At 37.6% G+C, this 20,340-nt stretch overlaps 1 protein-coding gene across 4 annotated transcripts in view; it reads left to right on the top strand.

Annotated features, from left to right (window-relative positions):
* Positions 1 to 20,340, top strand: part of LOC126377758 (transcriptional activator protein Pur-beta-B) — a 51,239-nt gene that overhangs the window by 16,683 nt on the left and 14,216 nt on the right. For 2 of the 4 annotated variants that reach the window (XM_050025585.1, XM_050025582.1), the window contains exons 2-5: positions 14,116 to 14,163; positions 15,989 to 16,101; positions 16,965 to 17,129; positions 19,048 to 19,226. In XM_050025585.1, the coding sequence (XP_049881542.1) occupies positions 14,116 to 14,163; positions 15,989 to 16,101; positions 16,965 to 17,129; positions 19,048 to 19,226 (505 nt within the window). Of the gene's footprint in view, positions 1 to 14,115; positions 14,164 to 15,988; positions 16,102 to 16,964; positions 17,130 to 19,047; positions 19,233 to 20,340 lie in introns of all 4 variants that reach the window. The other 2 variants (XM_050025584.1, XM_050025581.1) reach the window with 1 other exon arrangement.

Raw genomic sequence — 20,340 nt, 5'->3', positions numbered from 1 at the left:
GCGCGCGTTGCGTCCCTTTCTAACGCGTCTGCGTTGCACATTTTCATATAGCCCTTTCATTTGTCCCAAGGCTTTATCTTGTCGGTGTTGCAGCTAGATGATCGATATCGTAACCTCCTGAAACGTCTGTGTGGTCTTTGATACGCGTTGCCGTTTAGGAACAGATTTAGGTAAGCTTTCTTGCTTTTGCATTATTTATTTCTGACCTAACGTCTTTTTGATATGTGCGTATGTATAAAATTATTGTAAACTTTTTATATTTCGTTGATGCATTCACACGGCCTATCTCAATGAACCATTATTGAGCCAATAGAGCGGCAATGATAACGAATCATGTCCCGAATTTTAATTTATTTCACTTGTCATTGTTCATTGTAGTATAATTAAGTTATCAACAATTCTTAAATTTCTTTCGCTATTTATATTTAATTCTGACCTAACATAACCTTACCCAACCAAACTACTAGTAAGTACCTGCCGAATTTCGGTCATTGACTCTAAAATGTTCTCATTTTAAAATTCGGTTTGGATTTTATGACACACGCTCTATAAATTAACCAATCACAAGCACAGATTTGGAGTGCTGGCCGCTGATTGGACAGTGTTTAGAGATTTCTTCCAATTTTAAATTCTTTAACGCTTGTCGTAAATCTTTTCCGACTGAATAATGGTGATGTGTGATGTGATGATCTTGATATTTTTAAAGTCTTCATATATCTTGAAGCTTTGGATCGTAATGACCTAGTTTTTCTTGTATTCAGTATCAATTATTTTCTCAAAGCTCTTATAAAACATTCCATCCAAATTGAATCTTCTTGCGTGCGAATACAACATGGCTGTAGCCGTTAAGTAAAGGTGTAATGGTGGCTGGACTATGGACTTATATATCGACTCAGGATGTTCTGATAGTATAAATCAATATATGAGCCAAATTTGATACGTTTATCTGAAATAGTTTTTAATTTATGAGGGGGTCCAAAGTGGCTCCAAATGGTTCGTGTAATATTACACACGGTGCGGCCCGCCAGTTCTGTTTCTTGAACTTGGCTTGACACGCTACCGCGTGTCTAGATCTTAGACACACATGACGGTTTATCCTACTAATAGTCGCTTCAGGTTGAAAACCTAACAACGACCAAGTTTCTTCTTGAGATTATCTTTTTCTTAAGAAATAAAAACAATATTTACGAGATTTTCACTGTCAAGCGACTTATTATCACGTATCATGTACAAGAGCCATCAACCAGTAAATAACTTCGGGAGTGCTTTATAATTATAATCGACTTGATAATTATAATGAACGTTTCACACTTGCGTGTAAAATGCACAGAGCTGCATTGGTTAACTGCACACGAATTGTAACACATTACCCCAGTTTTTGAACGGTCTGTGTCGAAAGCCTCTGGAGTTTTTCGTTGCTGTATAGCAGGTTTGAAGTAGGTTTTAATTATGTGTTTAGTGAGACGGAACTGATACTTGTATTGTAGTCGGGGATCTTTGTTGTAGCTTCATCATCAGGTCCCAGGGTTTGCTCCTGGCTCCAGACTTGCCCGAAGGCATTGACGAGGCCTAAGATGGAGCGAGGTCGCCCAGAAGGTGCCTGTTTTCACAGGGTCCGCTTACCTAACCTGAAGATTCAACAAGTCCAGTTTTTTACGGAAGCGACTACCTGTTTGACCTTCCAACCCGAAGGAAAAGCCCAATGCAGCACAGCAATACCTCCGAAACGCATTTCTCTTGCATATGGCGAGGGTTTCCTCGTGACGTTTTCCTTGTGGAAGTCAAAATTCAAAAAATTCGAAAATATTTATTTTTCAAAATTGGCTTACAAAGTTAGCGCTTTTTGAACGTCAAAAATTAAATTACATATTACGTAACTAGCTGTAAAACTACTACCACATCGGAATATGTAACGCTGAGGGAAAGACGTGGCCTGAAAACCTCCCAGTGCCTAGACACTGTATAAATCATCTGGAAATATTTATGAAACCTGATGGTATCTAACGATGGACTTTCAAGGCTGTGTTCACCGAACATAATATTGATGGCACTGTCGAGGTTTGACATGAGAGTACATTTAAATATAATAATTATTCAAAATACAATGTAATGGCAGAAACATATATAAAGACAATTGTTGCTTCATATTTGGGTCACTTTATGTATTGAATTATGTTGCTACCTATATTGCTTTATTTTGATCAGAATAGTAATGGGTGGAAGATGTAATTGTGCCTGGGTGTCATAAAATTATATCTTATATATAATATATTTTACTAATAGTTTCTAGTTTCTTTCTACCTTTTTGTACTCTTTTCTCTTCTGTTTTATCTACTTATTCATAATTAAGCATGTCATATTAATAAATGTTTAGTTATTATATTTAAGCATGTCAAATCCCTCACTTTAGCTGTACACCACCATTCTATTCAATAGTGGTGCTAATTCCTGTAAATACCATCTAATTTTATTTTAAGTTATATCTGTCATTTTCTTATCCGCCGAAAAGGAAAGGGACGGGTAATCGACAAGCATAAAATTTATGGAACACACGTCAATTTTAAGCACAAATCTAAACCAACCGTCTAAAAATTTTACGTCAGTCAATAACCCGACACATTAATTTACTCATTCTTCCTAAAATTAAGAGCTGTGAATCATCCGTCCCTTTACTTTTCGACGGATATGAAAATGACGGATATAACTTAAAATAAAATTAGGCGGTGTCTCCAGGAATCGGGGCCAGTGTATCATTTACTAATTTGTGATTTACGGTGCTGGTGACACAATTACTATCTCCTGTTAATCAACTCTTTTACTTAAGTTTTTATTGTGAACACTGTTTGTTGACCCTAATAAAAAAATAAATAATAATAATAAAAAGGAATATCTTTACAGCGCCATCTACATTGTTTTTAAGGAACGTTCAACATAGCCTGGCCTGGAAAGTCTCATTCAAAGGAGCAAGTGTGTGCTGTGCCGATTATCTCAATTGTCACATGCAAGAACTTGCTGGTGTCATCTGAAAGCCAATTTATGGCTATATTCGTACACAGTCACCCCTAGGTGTCTATTTCAAGCCAGAAGGTTAACGACTAAAGTTATTGTCTTATAATTGAAGCTGTAAAGGTTCTTGAGACCTGTTATGTCTAAGCGCCTTATTACGTCTGAATTTATTTGTAATATTCCACGGAATCAAGTTCTTTGGGAATGTATTTTCTTGTTATTTTTTGCATTCAGCACTTGGCTTTAACAGGGGCGTGTTAGTGAGGGAGAATAGTAGTGCTGCAAAAAACTTTAGGCTTTTAGCCCTTATTTTAAGACTAGACTGTTAAATAAAAAGCTTAGTAGGCTAAAAACCTATAAAGCCATTTAGTACTTGCGGCTAGGCTAGGGTTAAGCCTATTCAAGCCTATTGGTTATAAGCCTAAAGGCCTTAAAAAGGCCTAACCTTGTTTAAGACTAATTTAATAAAATAAGACGCTCAAAAAGCCTATGAAGCTCTTAGACCTTAAGGTTATTTAGGCTATACATACAGTCCCTTTCTCAAGTAAAAAAAAGTAAAAGTGTGGGTGGGTACAACAAACTTTAAAAACATATATACCTACACAAACACTGTGAAAAATTGATTTATTGTTAGATGCACAACTAGCTAACTAACTATGAATATTGAAAATAACTTCTTACTATCAATTAGTATGGAAATAGTCTAATAATTATAGTAATACGTAACAGCACGTCCTGTCAGCCCCATACAAATTACTTACGCCAGTATTATATAGTACTCTGTGGTAACAGTATAGTAATAGACTATTAGGTATATTAGGTACTTAAATGAAAATATACTTGATCATAACAATTAGTTTTTATTTTACATTGATAATGGTGCTAATTCCTGTAAATACCATCTAATTTTATTTTAAGTTATATCTGTCATTTTCTTATCCGCCGAAAAGGAAAGGGACGGGTAATCGACAAGCATAAAATTTATGGAACACACGTCAATTTTAAGCACAAATCTAAACCAACCGTCTAAAAATTTTACATCAGTCAATAACCCGACACGTTCATTTACTCATTCTTCCTAAAATTAAGAGCTGTGAATCATCCGTCCCTTTCCTTTTCGACGGATATGAAAATGACAGATATAACTTAAAATAAAATTAGACGGTGTCTCCAGGAATCGGGGCCATTGATAGATTAAAATCAACTAAGTTCTAAACTTACTAAGGTACTTAATTGTATTCTTTTAAGTGGTTTTTAGAAGTTTATATTTCCTCCGTGCTTCGCGTCCTCCTCTTCCTCCGTGCTTCGCGTGACAGTTAGACGTGTATCTGTTCGCTCCTCAGTTAAATAATGCCCTTCGTAAAAAAAAGTGCCTTACTGTGAAGGATTTTGATTCACCATAGTTAAAAGAGTTTAATAGTGTAACTAGTGTGAAAAACCTAACTATAGTGCATATCACAGTAATCGAAAACAGATTAAATACAATTAGTGAAAGGAACTGTTTACCTGTGATATACCCACATTTTCTTGTTTAAAAGTGAACTGAGTGTTGTGCTAAAACGCGTAAGCGACGTAAATTTCACGGCGCTTAGGACCTTATTCTCGCGAACTTTTACATTATTGACTGTGAGCCGTATTAATAGTCGAGGAGCCCAAACAGTGTTTTATACTGGATTGTGTGACCGAAGTCCCGTATTCATAGTTAAAACAATCGAAACTGTGAACAATATATTCTTCTGTACAACGCATGCTGTCCTGGTACCGGTTGTAGGCTCTGTTAATTGCCTACGAGCGCATACTGATTATAGCTAAAACGACTTTATACCGCACGATTTTTGCTTTCGTTGAACATGGATAAGTCTGCTTCCGAAACAAATCTACACAAGACTGGTCATGAATATGTTTCGCAGCGCCCTAAGAGGCCAAGAGAGGAAGATCTCTGTAGGGATTTTAGTAACTTCAAAGAAGAAATGCAATTAATGATCAGAGAATTCATGACTAAACAGCAAAATGAACTCCAAACAATCTCTAAGAAACTACAGGAAATTAGCGAAACTAATAGCACTATTGATAAAGCTGTTACCTTCTTATCGAACCAGACCGAGGAACTCCAAAAAAACATCGAACGCCTTGAAATTAATGCTAAAAAAGACCAAGAAAGAATAGTTTTCCTAGAAGAAAAATTGGAAGATATGCAAAGATTGGCTAGGAAATCAAATATTGAATTGAAAAATGTTCCGCGCAAAAATAAAGAGTCGAAAGAAGAACTTGTAAACATGGTATTAAAACTGTCAAATAGTGTTGGTAGTCATCTGGAACAAAAAGATATAAAAGACATCTTCAGAGTTCCACCTAGAAAAGATGGCCCATCTAGCACCCCGATAGTTATGGAATTAAATTCCACGTTGATTAAAAATGACCTTCTTAAAAAATGTAAAAGTTTTAATACAAAATCTAAACAAAAGTTACAGATACAACACCTTGGATTCAAGGAAAATGAAACTATTCCAGTGTTTGTTTCCGAGCAATTAACATCAAAAGGAGCGCGCTTATTTTTCCTATCTAGGGACTTAGCCAAATCTAAAAAGTACAAGTTCTGTTGGACATCCATGGGAAAGATCTACATACGCAAAGAAGAAACCTCTCCTATAATTACTATACATAGTGAAGCTCGGATACAGCAGTTATTCCAACAAACTGATTGACTATTAACAACAAAATATTGTGTGCTATACTGCTTATATCATATTAGATTACTGTACCACACTACTTGTTTTAGTTACTTTATTTACACTAACAAATTATTACACTATTACACTCCACACCTAGCTATAAAAACAAACATACATAAAACCAACTTACACATTAAAACACTGCCCATATGCCAACCCTGTGCTACAAAACTATACATGCACTACATATATAAACATAATTTTATTTATCTAATTAGGCCTCGAACAATCGTTTTAGATACTTACGTTAAGCACCATAAATATAAAGAATTTGGAAGTTATACTAACCTTTCATGGATAACACACTAAATACAGTTCTTGAAATTGATAACGGCGAAGCAGCGAGTTCCTTCCACTGTACAGTACAGGATCTACCTAAATATATAAACTTAGAAACAGCAAACTTTACTATACTAACCCAGAATATAAGAAGTATATACAGTAATTTGGACGACTCTTTAATAACTTTATCAGCACATTTAAACAGCATAGATATTCTAGTTTTTACAGAATGCAGAATTAGCAAGGACAGGCAAATTCCAGACATTCTTAGTTACAACTCATACAGAACAGAAAACTTGCTCAACCAAAATGACGGTGTTGTAATTTATGTTAGGAATAATATGGAAGTCTTAGTTAAAGAAATCTTTCTCCAACATGCCTCCTGCATTCAGGTGAGAACACCCACGGCCACAATATTAGGTATATATCGCTCCCCTTCTAATAGGAATGCGGAAGCGTTTATAAACTCTCTAGGAACCCATTTAGATACAATTAAAACTCATTCCCATATAATAATACTTGGAGACATCAACATAAATCTTTTGTATACATCATCAGAAAAAAATCATGAACGGAAAAATAGAACAAATTATTTAACCATGTTGGCTTCTCAGGGACTCCTACCTGGTCATTTTCTCCCGACTAGGAATGACAGATGCCTGGACCACGTTATACTAAAAATTGATAAAAATATCACATTAGGAGAAATAGCCATACTTAGTACTTCCACCACTGATCACTCGGCGGTCCTACTTAGTCTTAGAGGGAGGGCTGGGCGCAGACCTTTGAGCAGGGTGAAAAAAGTGACTGATTATTATTCAGCTTACTTAAGTATACAGCAATTAGACTTACAGGAACTGTATCTTCAGACTGACCCGGATAGGCTAACAGACCTACTCATCAAACGCTTAACAGGTGCACTTTTTGCACACACAAAAATCCTTAAAGTCAGTAGGTCTAAGTGGACGCTGAAGCCGTGGATGACCCTCGGAGTACTTCGCTGCATTCGGAATCGCAATAATATGCAAAAATCATTAAAAGCTGACCCGAAAAATGAGATCCTTAAAATAACTTACCGCAGATATAGGAATTACTGTAATACTCTTATAAAAAGACTGAGACGTAGGTTTGACCGTGATAGACTTGCAAAATCGCACAAAAACAGTAAAGAACTCTGGCAGAATATAAATGAGGTAACCCAATTTAAACCTAAAAAATCAACAAACACAAATCTTTTAAATTTGAAACCAACTCCCCTAAACTCGGCAAACTACGTCAATAATTTCTTTGCCACAATAGGTAGTGCTCTTGCTAGTGAAATTAAGGCTAATAACGGATGCTCGCCTCTTGATGGTACTCAAAATAGAATATTATCATCATTTGTTCTTATGGACACTGATACTGAGGAGGTGGAGCGAGTTATTAGGGCTCTTGATCCTGAGAGCTCCCCTGGCTGGGACGGTATACCGAATAGGTTTCTAAAGTCTATAAGTGTAGCTATTGTTCCAGTAATAACTCATCTAATAAATCTAAGCTTCAAAAGTGGTGTTTTTCCAAAGTCAATGAAAAAATCACTAGTAACTCCAGTTTTTAAGGGTGGGAGCGGAGACGATGTCAACAATTATCGGCCTATATCCGTGCTGCCTTCAATATCAAAGATTTTTGAGAAATTAATAAACAATAGAATAATGAAGTATCTTGATCAATTTGAAATACTATCTAACAGGCAGTTCGGCTTTAGGAAAAATAGGTCAACGGAAGACGCTGTAGTAGCTCTCACCTCCCTCATTGTAGAGAAAGTTGATTCAGGCAAGAAATGTGTTGCAGTCTTTCTTGACCTCAAAAAAGCGTTTGACACCGTCTCTGTTCCAATCCTATTGAGTAAGCTTGAGAGCCTAGGTTTCAGAGGACATTCTCATACATTATTGGAAAGCTATCTTAGTCAACGTACCCAATGTGTCAAAATAGGAGACTGTATCAGTGAGCAAATGGAGATCAAATACGGGGTGCCACAAGGTAGTGTGTTGGGCCCTACACTATTTTTAATTTATATTAATGAACTTTGTAATATGAGTGTTAAAAACGGACAAATATTTTCATATGCGGACGATACAGCCGTAGTCTTCTTTGGTGATACCTGGGAACATGTACGTCTTCTTGCAGAGGATGGCCTTACCAAAATTGCTAAATGGCTTAATTACAATTTATTGACGCTAAATACTACAAAAACTAATTTCGCTTGCTTCACAATCTACAACTCTTCGCAACCTAAATCTAACTTTAATATTAAAATACATTACTGTGAGAATCCTAATAACATAAATTGTAAATGTCCCGCCATAACCAAACTAGATAAAACAAAATACCTCGGGGTAACCATTGACCAAAGGCTTAATTGGCATGACCACCTTGAACTAACAGCTTGCAGACTACGTAAGTTGGTGTGGATTTTTAAAAAGCTACGACATGTGTGCTCAAAAGAATTACTCATTAAAATATACATAGCTCTTGCTCAATCCATATTATTATACTGCATCCCAGCATGGGGAGGGGCATCTAAATCGAGGTTTATTCAGCTCGAGCGAGCTCAAAGAGGTCTTCTGAAGCTAATGCTTTTTAAGCCGCGTCGATTCCCTACTTCTGATCTATATTCATCAGCGAATGTCCTTACGGTCAGACAGTTATTTGTTGTAATGACAGTGCTTAGACGTCATAAATCTATCACTTATCATCCTCAACAAGAACTAAGGAGACGGCCAAAAAACATTATTAACACTCTTCGAGTCAAAACTGATTTTGCACGTAATCAGTACTTCAATCTTTCGGCTAAATTATATAACACAATTAACATAAAGTTCAATGTCTACCCAAAGTCCCTGCATGAGGTTAAATGTACACTGACTACATGGTTGAAGACTTTAAATTATTTGGATACTGAATCCTTGTTATACTAAGGGCAATCATCAATACGCAATCACCTAGTGGACTTATAATATCCGATCCCAAGATTTTCAAATCGTAGGGCTAGGTGATTATCCGTAAACGCACACACACACACAGCACGCACATACACCCTCATCACTACACTACTCACCATCATAAATACACACATAAATCTAAAACAATTATTATTAACTAAGTTTAACCTTATATGCAACCATAGTTATATAAGCAATCCATTATTGTATTCTTTGCTGCACCCACTGTTAAGTTTACCTACTAATACAAATGTTATACAATAACAGCTTGCACGCAATTACTTTTATAATAATAGGTACCTAGACTATAAAATTGTCTACAAACATAAACCATTGTTAAATAATAATTTGGGAAGAGCGAGGCCACCTAGCACAAGCAATGTATTGCTTAAATGGTGTGCCTCCACAATTTGTGAAAAAGGTTTTTGGAAGACAAATAAATATTTTTGTATTTTTGTATTTTGTATTTTTGTATATTTAATTACTTTTTATTTAATATTTTTTACTAAGGGACTACTACCAGTGATACACAATTTCAGACAGTCCCTCAATATTTGTAAAACGTGGCGAAAACAACCGATTTTTAAGGCCAATATCATGTGTGAATTTTATGTAGCTCCAATAATATTATATACATACGTATCGAATTGATAACTCCCTTTTTTGAAATCGGTAAAAAGGCTTTTACTAAAAAATGATAATAAAGACTCCAGTCCCAAAAAGCCTACTACTTTAAAAAAGCTATAGGCTTTTTAAAAGCCTACTACATTAAAAAGGCTATAGGCTTTTTTAAAGCCTACTACTTTAAAAATGGCTAAAAGTTTTTTAAAATGACGAAGCTTTTAAAGCCCTATTTTACTGGTCTAGTCCCAAAAAGGACTCGGTAGGCTGAAATTTAGGGCTAAAAGCCTAAAGTCCTTTGCAGCACTAGAGAATAGTCCTTCAGTGCTTTGTTTGTTACTGACAATATCATACTTGAAATCAATACTATTTATACACATCTTATTATATTTATATTAGAGCCGTAGTAGCCCAGTTGGTAGAACGCTTGCCTCTCACTTTGAAATCGCAGGTTCGAATCCAGCACAGGCCTAAACCAATGATTGTTGAATTTGTTTTCGGATTCATGATTGGTTCATATATGATTATCACGTGCTCAGAGGTGAAGGAAAACATCGTGAGGAAACCCACATTCCCGAGAAATGCATTTTCGGAAGTATGTGACCTAACCTGTATTGGGATGGTTTTCCCTTCGCGGGTTGGCAGGTCGGACAGGCAGTCCCTTCTGTAAAAAACTGAATCTGTCATATCTTCAGGTTAGGTAAGCTGACCCTGTGAAAAACGGGGTAATGCTAGAGGGATGATGATTTAATTGTGTTTATTATTGTTATTGAAAAGAGAGAGCGAAATAGAGATCAGATTATCTCTCTCTTATTTTAATAATAGTATTTTTTTCAACAAGAGGGCAAGAGGAATTTTCCTGCGAGTGCCAGTAGGCCTTAGCCAGTCTTTAAATCCCGAACTGGCTAAGGCTAAGTAGTCTAGAATTCTCTAGAAAAATCCGAATATAAAATTGAGCTACTCTGCCTCCGAGAGAGAGAATGTGGTTTTTCCTTTCGTGCTAAAATATATTTTGTTATTATTGAATGGATACATTTTATTTACTTACCAATTTGTACTTAAAAAACAAAAAAAAATATACAATCTGTCAAATAATGCTAAAAAATAATAATAAATAATAAAAACAGAAAATATCTTAACTAAACATTTGTAATAATTTGTTTTTTAATAAAACCTAACAGCATATTTCGGTTGCGTTACTTTTTTATTTTATTGTTATTTGATGCTGGTTTATGTTTTATGTGTTACGTTTGATTATTCAGATAACTGCGAATATTGTTTTATTAACACGTACCCAGTTTTTATTTCAGGTATTCACTCTGGGCGCCATCCCACTCGCGTCAGACCAGAGTACTGCGGGGTGGAAGCCAAGAGGGAAACCACTGCACTATTTTTCCCTAAAAAAGTAGTATGGAGAATGCTACACCGACAAGGGCTCTTAATTTGGTGTTGACTATAAGAATTTGAAGCAAAGTTATTCAACGCCGCTTTTTTGCGGTACCGAAACTGCCCTTTTGCCGACTAGCGGCAGATTACGACTATGGACAACTAGCACCAGCTAGTTGTCCATAGTCGTAATCTGCCGCTGATGCACCAGCATCTCTAATAATTTCTTTCCTAAGGTACGGTCACGAGCATTAATATGTTTACACTTTGGTACCATGTCACATTAACTTTTTGACAAATTGAACTGTAAGTCTCACTAAATGTCAAATATGTTAGTGCGACAGAGTCCTAAAGTGGGTGCATTATATTGCTCATGACTGTACACACATATGGTGTATCCCGTTAAGATCCACGTGTATTCAAGAAGATAGATGAATAAATAGTAAAACGTATAACGTTGGTTTCATTTACAATTGATGTCCAGAGGCGGCGCCCACGCAGACATACTTTCTAAATCCGCGAGTGTTCGACCTAGTTGGAGGTCATCGAGGGTCAAGGAGCATGATGGCGGCCTATCTCGGATCATTTGCACACGCTGGGAACGATTTCCAGCGATACTAGACTGCGGGAGAAAAAAAAATCTACTTTTAAGTTTTGCTGCTGTGCCCGGAAATAGCTCGGTGTACAAAAATGATTATATGTCATTATTTTTTTTAATTTGTATTCTTGCTCTGTCTGTCTGTCTGTGTATGTTATTTCCTCAGTCTCGGCGATTTTCTGTAAAAACGGTGTTAATTTCCAATTCAAAATACACTTCTCATCAAAAAAATCGAAACACTTCCGTTTTCATTGTTTCTGTCCGAATTTAACACAAAAAAGAATTCATACGATGAAAAAAAAATACATAAATGTATAGCTGGCAGTTTGGCCATTACAGTAATAAGCGAAAATTCTAAATTCAAAATTAGAATTTCATTTGTTTATCTTATAAACGAAATGAATCACTGTTTTGAGACAAATGTGTGTTTAGGGTTGGAGTACATTTAGCATTTAAAAACTAAAAATTGGCGCCTATCCTTAAACTTTTTGTTTTTTATTTCAATACTGTGACTTTGGGACGTCTGAAAAAAGGTTTTTTTTCTAAAACGTATGGATACTTCGCCCACAGAAGCCGCCCAAGTTGTGGCATTGCTGGATTCTGGCCTTAGTCAGCGTGTTGTGGCTGCAAGACTGCATCTGAGCCTGTCATCTGTTCATAGAGTCTATAAACGTTATCGGGAGACTGGTTTGTTCACGCGCCGTTCAGGATCTGGCAGGAATCGGGTCACTTCTGAGCGAGATGATCGATTTATTGTAACAACTTCTTTAAGAAATCGACGCCTTAACGCTTTTCAACTGCAGCAGCGGCTTCGTGTTGTACGAAGGGTGGCTGTAAGTGACTCTACAATTAGAAGAAGGTTGAAGGATCGTGGACTGGTACCGCATAAGCCAGCAAATGGGCCGAAATTAACTGCAGACCATCGAAGAGCGCGCCTTAACTTTGCACGTGAGCACCTAAATTGGTCATACCTACAGTGGAGCTAAGTTCTCTTTTCTGATGAGTGTAAAATTATGCTGTATGGTAACGACGGAAGGAACAAGGTCTACAGAAGAGACGGAGAACGCTATGCACAATGCTGCATTGAAGAAAAGGTCAGCTATGGTGGCGGTTCGTGGACGGTTTGGGGAGGAATCAGCGCCGACGGTAAGACAGAGCTTGCTTTCGTGTCTGGGCCACGTCTGCCTGCACTAAACTGTCATCGGTACGTCGAAGAGTGTCTCGAGCCTCATGTGATGCCCTATGCACATTTTATTGGCAACGGCTTCATATTCATGCACGACAATGCTAGGGCTCACACCGCGGGCGTCGTACGAGATTATCTTAACGAAGTCGATATCTCTATTATGGAATGGCCAGCAAGAAGCCCGGACATGAATCCCATTGAACATCTGTGGGATGAAATAAAGAGACGAATTCGAGCAAGAGATCCTGCCCCAGAAACACTTAGCCAGCTGCAAGATGCAATCCAAGAGGAATGGGACAATATACCACAGCATGTGATCGTGACTCTCATCCGATCGATGAAGAACCGTATGGAAGCAGTAAGTAGAGCTCGGGGAGGGAATACAAGTTATTAAATAAACGTTTTTTAGCTTTTTTTTTCATTTACGTGTGTTGTTTTATCCATTTCCTTTATACTCCATACGGAATAAAAATGACTCATTTAACAAAATACGAAACCTATGAAAAATTCATTTAAATTTAGAAGATTAACATTAAGATTTGATAAGCTCATATTACTCACTATTAAACGACATTTAACATTTATTCCTAAATGTACACATTTTTCTGATAATCCTGACAAAACGTAAACTTGCAAGGTGTTTCGATTTTTTTGATGAGAAGTGTAGTTAAAGCACATAATAACGGGTTCTTACCGCGTTTAAATGGGGATATGAGACTCCCGATATTTAAAAAAAAAATTCAATATTTTAAAATAGTTTACGTACGCTTTCGTCTATACATACACACATCCTGTATGTATGTTTGTGTATGTATGTTTGTCAGTGACATCGTAACGAAAAATTTGACGGTTGATTCAGACAATCACTTACACCCCGTACAAGTACGTACAGTCATGAGCAATATAATGTACCCAATTTAGGACTCTGTCGCACTAACATATTTGACATTCAGTGAGACTTACAGTTCAATTTGTCAAAAAAGTTAATGTGACATGGTACCAAAGTGTATGCATATAATTAATGCTCGTGACCGTACATAGCCATACAAGTAGATACGGGTGTTAGTGACATCGTAACGAATACTGAGGGGGATGATTCAGACCGTGATTCTGAGTTGATAAAATTCATGAAATTTTTAGCGTTTATTTCAGTTCCATACTTTGGCGATAGTAAATTCCACTTGATAGCTACTCAGACATGTCAAGTAGTTCAATTCAAATCCGTCGGTCTTCTTTCGTGGCGCGTACTTACTTGATTAATAATTATTTTAAGTACTTGATAATGATGTGAACTTATTAATCACGGAGTTTTATTTTGATTTTCAGAATATCATGGTCAAGGAATGGACGCGGGAGGGAGTAATTTTGACTCCGGTAAGTTGAATACTTGGTAATTAATACATAATCATCATCATCACCAGCCCATTAACGTCCCCACTGCTGGGGCACGGGCCTTCCCTATGGATGGATAGGGAGAACGGGCCTTAAACCACCACGCGGGCCCAGTGCGGATTGGTGGATATTAACGACTGCTAATGCAGACGGGATCAACGGCTTAACGTGCCTTCCGAAGTACGGAGGAGCTCGAGATGAAAACTTACTAATATTATAAATGTGAAAGTTTGTGAGTATGGATGTTTGTTACTCTTTCAGGCAAAAACTACTGAATGGATTTCAATGAAACTTTACAATAATGTAGCTTATGCATCAGAATAACACATAAACTTTAACAATTAAAACTGAAAATCCACGTGGGCAAAGTCGCGGGCGGCTGCTAGTTACATAAAATCACGCCAATTTTCCAAGTTCGTAATAGATATCCAGCTTTGGATCTCGTAGAAGATCGCTGCAAATTTCTGATTACTTCTGGTTCTGCCCGCCCTCTTAGTGATACGGGGTGTGTATTTATGTATGTGTCGTGGCCAGATAGATTTTATCATTTGGTCAAATGGTCATATTTTATGAAATAGAATATCACGCGTTGGCCACATCATGGTGTAGTTTGGCCAGATCAATGAAAACAAAATGTTTAACGATATTTCTCAACTAAATGCATGATTACTTCACGCATTTAGTTTATCTATGTATGTTAAAAATTATTAATTAATTATCGACAAGTCGACCGGCGTAGGCGTTTGTTGCGGTTTCTAATTACAAACAATTTGCCAAAATCTCCTTTTGCCGGGAAATCCAGTAAATTATTTGGCCCGGTTTCATCGTGAGTGGATTTGATTGCAATGTCGGAATTTACGATACTTTGTGTGTAAATTGGAATTAGCATAGAACACATAGGAGCGGCAAAAGTATTAGAAGATAACTTGCAGTCACTTTTGATACGAAGTCCCAAAGTGGATATCATGAACGAATGATGACCAGCCCCCATGATACATGATTAGATTTGATTCATTTATTTCACATTTAGTTGTACACCACATTTAGATACAATATAAAAGGGTAACAACATAAATATGATCGTCGAAAATTATAACATAAGAATGTCAACATAGAAGATAATAAATTAAAATGTCACAAAAAAATTAATCAATACATTGGCCCCGATCCCTGCATACACCACCTAATTTTACTTTAGTTATACCTGTCATTTTCTTATCCGCCGAAAAGGAAAGGGACGGATGATTGACAGCTCTTAATTTTAGGAAGAATGAGTAAATGAATGAATAACCCGGGCGAATCAAAAAGGTAACTCGCTGGTATGCAAACCGTTTGACGTGTGCTGTCTACTTAATTCTGTCGGGTTATAGACCGATGTAGAATTTTTAGACGGTTGTTTTAAATTTGTGCTTAAATTTGACGTGTGTTCCATAAATTTTATGCCTGTCGATTACCCGTCCCTTTCTTTTTCAGCGGATAAGAAAATGACAGGTATAACTTAAAATAAAATTAAATGGCGTCTGCAGGAATTAGCACTAATGTCATGGTTAATATGAGTAATAAAATAATTATGTATAAAATAAAATTACATTCAAGTAATAACAATAAACTACAATATAGCTCCATGTCAAATAAAAGGTTTTTTAGACGATGATCATGAACCATGAACATGAACTTCATGCCTTAGTTGACTTTGAAGTCCGATACCGGGGTTCGAACCGGTGGTCCCCGTGTGAGACGCAGGTGTAAGTGTTGATCCATTGAAATGATTCTCCATGTTTGATTCCATGCCGATGTGGTGCTGCAGGTCAGCAGCAACAGGAGCAGGAGCTGGCGACGAAGATGCTGCAGATCCAGTCCAAACGCTTCTACCTTGACGTGAAGCAGAACCGGCGGGGGCGGTTCATCAAAGTTGCAGAGGTCAGTACACTCTTGTGGGTGGTGTCAGTTCAATCCTGGGGTCAGGGTTATTATAGCGCCCCTGACATGGCTCATGTAACGACTAAATGACTAGTCTTCTTCTTATCGTGTGGGTTGTGAGGTGGAATACCAGCCTCATCAACCCTGAGGTTATGATTCAACCGCCAAAGCCCACATGGCTCGTGTAACGATTACTCACTTACATCAGTAAATAGTAACCGGGACCAACGGCTTAACGTGCCTTCCGAAGCACGGATCATCTTACTTTCGGACAATCAGGTTATCAGCCTGTAATGTCCTAACTAAACTAGGGATCACAAAGTGATTTTTGTGGTATATGCCCACCGGATCGTGAGTCCAATGCTCAACCACTGGACCACAGACGCCGTTAAAAACCCCTACCAAGTGCTTCCCCAAGTCTCATTATGTCTGATTATATTATTATTTAACATTTTTTGAATTTACGTAATTTCGCAAGGTGTTATGGCTGAGGAGAAGAAATGACAAGAAACTGCAACAGCAACACATCTTTTAAAAACCAATGAGGGTATACATTACAAGTTATTTAATAACTAGAGGAACACATTCAATACCAGACATTTTTATCATTTAGGTAGTCATTAATCTTAAAATAAGCTTTTTTTCATAAAGTAAGCTTCACATGAGCTTTAAATTTATTTTCTGTCAAATTTAAAATATTATCTCGTATTTTATTGTGAAAACGTATAACCCCAAAAAAGGTAAATTTAATTTACTTAATCTAGAATTTTGAACAACGATCCTCAAAGTTTAATTAAGTAAATAAATTTGAAAAAAAAGTTGCCGTTCTATGCGTAGTATGATTCCTTATTGTATGGCCGTAGATCGGCGCAGACGGGCGCCGCAGTCAGATCTTCCTGGCGATGTCGACGGCGGCGGAGTTCCGCGACCACCTGTCTGCATTCAGCGACTACTACTCATCCCTCGGCCCGCCCAACCCCGACAACGTGCCCGACGACGGCAAGCTCAAGTCAGAAATGATGCTCAAGGTAACATACGTATTTCATACATTGTTTGAGGTTTACGCGGTTCTAGGCCCCGATTCCTGCAGACACCGCCTAATTTTATTTTAAGTTATATCCGTCATTTTCATATCCGTCGAAAAGGAAAGGGACGGATGATTCACAGCTCTTAATTTTAGGAAGAATGAGTAAATGAATGAATAACCCGGGCGAATCAAAAGGTACGTCGCTGGTATGCAATCCGTTTGACGTGCTGTCTACTTAACTGTGTCGGGTTATTGACGGATGTAAATTTTTTAGACGGTTGGTTTAGATTTGTGCTTAAAATTGACGTGTGTTCCATAAATTTTATGCTTGTCGATTACCCGTCCCTTTCCTTTTCGGCGGATAAGAAAATTACAGATATAAATTAAAATAAAATTAGATGGTATTTACAGGAGTTAGCACCATTATCATAATTAAAACATATTAGACCGGGTTCTTACCGCGTTAAATCAAAAATCATTTATTTCAGACATGATGGTCCATATTACATTAATTAATTACACACTATTTTTGAGTGACATTTCGGCGCGTCTCATTGAGGCAACGGGCGATCCGAGAGCTGGCAGTTATTTTGCGCAGAGGATAGGCCTGGCAGTTCAGAGGGGAAATGCTACCAACGTTTTGGGCGCTCTGCCTCAGTGTGGCGCGTTGGAGGAGATTTTCTATTTATAATAAGCACGTATTGTTATTATTGTTATTTTTAGATCATTTTTTATTGTCATAAGTTGTGACACATTACATTACACACTTAAAAAAATAAAAATAAAATTAAATTAAAATTAAAACCAAAATTAAAATACAATAAAATTAAAATTACATAATTACTAATTAAATTTTGAAAAATAATTATATTTAAAAATTATTAAAAATAAAATTGTAACCTGACCTGACCTGAATTGTTGACCTGTTAAGATGGCGTGAAACTGTCATATCCCTGATTAACCCCCTCGTCCTTGGCACTAGTTAGCTGGTGAGGATTGGGTGTATATATATTACTATACACCTCTGCCTACTTCGGGGATGCAAGCGGAATGCTATAATTTTGTTAGGATGCTTGCATGATCGTTTTAGATTTGGGATTTTTAAATGAGTTTTTTAATTAAATTTGACGTGCATTGAGATGGATTACCAACCTCATTCACTCTGGTATCAGGGTTATTATTTTGGTAACACATAGTATAAAATAAATATCTTTATTTAATATATTTGTAACATTGCAACACTTTTTAAAAAAAAATCATATTCGTGCTTCTCTGTAATTAGAGCAAAATAAAAACATTTACAGTGCAAATTCACTGCGTATCATTTAATAAAACATACAAATAAACAATGGTGCCGGAACCTGGGACGTGTCTGCTGGAAATTACTGAACTGCCAAAGGCCACCAGGATCCTCTGATTCGTGAGCACAACGATCACTGGACCACGGAGGCTGTTGCTTTGGCAAATATGAATGGCTATGCAGGTTGTGAGAAGCTGCAGTAGTTTTAGGCGGATGAGACGTTCGTTATGTAAAAATTGACGATTCAAAGTGTAACTATGTTGGGGGCCGTCCATTAATCATGCAAGGCTCGAGAGGGGGGAGGGGTCCATGAAAAAAATCACGAAATATCATAAGGGGGGTAGGCGGGGTGTAGTAATATATCACGAGTATTTATTTTTTCGGCAAACGCGCGATACTGAACCGAAAACGTTTCGTGCAATTATTTTGGTAGGTACTAAAATACACGTGATATAGGATAAGGGTGGGTGGGGGGTGGTCTTGAACCTCACCATGTATCACCAAGGGGGAGGGGGGAGGGGTTAAAAATGCAAAAAAAAAATCACATGATTAATGGACGGCTCCTTACCTACTGAATAAAGATATTTTGCATTTGAATGGTGTAATGCGCTTGTCGCAGGACAACCGGCGGTACTACCTGGACCTGAAGGAGAACTCCCGCGGCCGGTTCCTGCGCGTGTCCCAGACCATCACCCGCGGCGGGCCGCGCTCGCAGGTGGCGCTGCCGGCGCAGGGCATGATCGAGTTCCGCGACGCCCTCACCGACCTGCTGGACGACTTCGGAACGGAAGACGGCGGGTTTGTGTTCGTTTCCACGCTTTCTACTAACACTCTAGCCTTAAGTTTCAGCCTCGTAAGGACCAACATTCTTTCACCGTCATCATCAAAACTTTCCCGTTGCGATATCCCCTTTATTTTTGCCAAATAGCATTAACTACTTGGCCGGGCAAATGAGGAGCGCTGGGGGTTCTCATCCGGTACAAAATTTAATCACCGTTTTATATTATAGTACTAACTTTTGCCCGCGACTTCGTCCGCGTGGCGTGTTATAAAAGAGAGATCTTTGTGTGTGAAGGAGTGCATGCCAAATTTCAAGCGTCTAACTTAAGCGGTTTAGATTTTTCATACAAAAGAATTTTCCCGCTAATTCCCGTTCCCGTGGGAATTCCGGGAATTCCTTTCTTAGTGCACCTCTACGGTACCTAAGCTACGTCCCTTCCAAATTTCAAGTGCCTACGTTTAGCCGTTTAAGCTGTGCGTTGATATGTCAGTCAGTCAGTTTCTACTTTTATATATTTAGAAGATAGATTCTTCATTCTATGAACATAGTTTTGAATACTAAAGCACTTGTGGTTATCTAAAGTCCGACAACTCTCAATATGCGTGTCCGTACCTCTAGGCTACTAACACTGGGATGGTTTTTTTTTAATATTTAGTATTATTTCAGTAGTTAATTAATCTTAACTTTAACAGCTAGTACCAAGGCTCACAAGCGATGCTTTTAACTTTTCAGCAGCAATAACCTCGGGCAGAGCCTTAGATTCATAGATCTGGAGGTCCGGGTTCGATTCCCGATGGGGACATTGTTTGCAGGCCGAGTCACCTGATTGTCCGAAAAAGTAAGATGATAACCATTAGTTGTCATAATTATAAAATGTATGTTTTGTAGGTGTTCATCTATCGTGTGGGTTGTGAGGTTCATCAACCCTGGTGTCAGGGTACTATTGAGCCGCCAGAGGCCCCTGACATGGCTCATGTAACGACTACTTACTTACATCACTAAGTACCTAGTAACCGGAACCAACGGCTTCGAAGCACGGATCATCTTATTTTCGGACAATCAGATGATCAGCCTGTAATGTCCTAACCAAACTAGGCACCACAAAGTATTTTTTGTGATATGTCCCCACCG

The sequence above is a fragment of the Pectinophora gossypiella genome, chromosome 24, assembly GCF_024362695.1.
Source record: "Pectinophora gossypiella chromosome 24, ilPecGoss1.1, whole genome shotgun sequence".
Lineage (NCBI taxonomy): Eukaryota > Metazoa > Arthropoda > Insecta > Lepidoptera > Gelechiidae > Pectinophora > Pectinophora gossypiella.
Note: the sequence above shows the minus strand (reverse complement) of the source record. Positions and strands in the feature narration are given on the sequence as shown.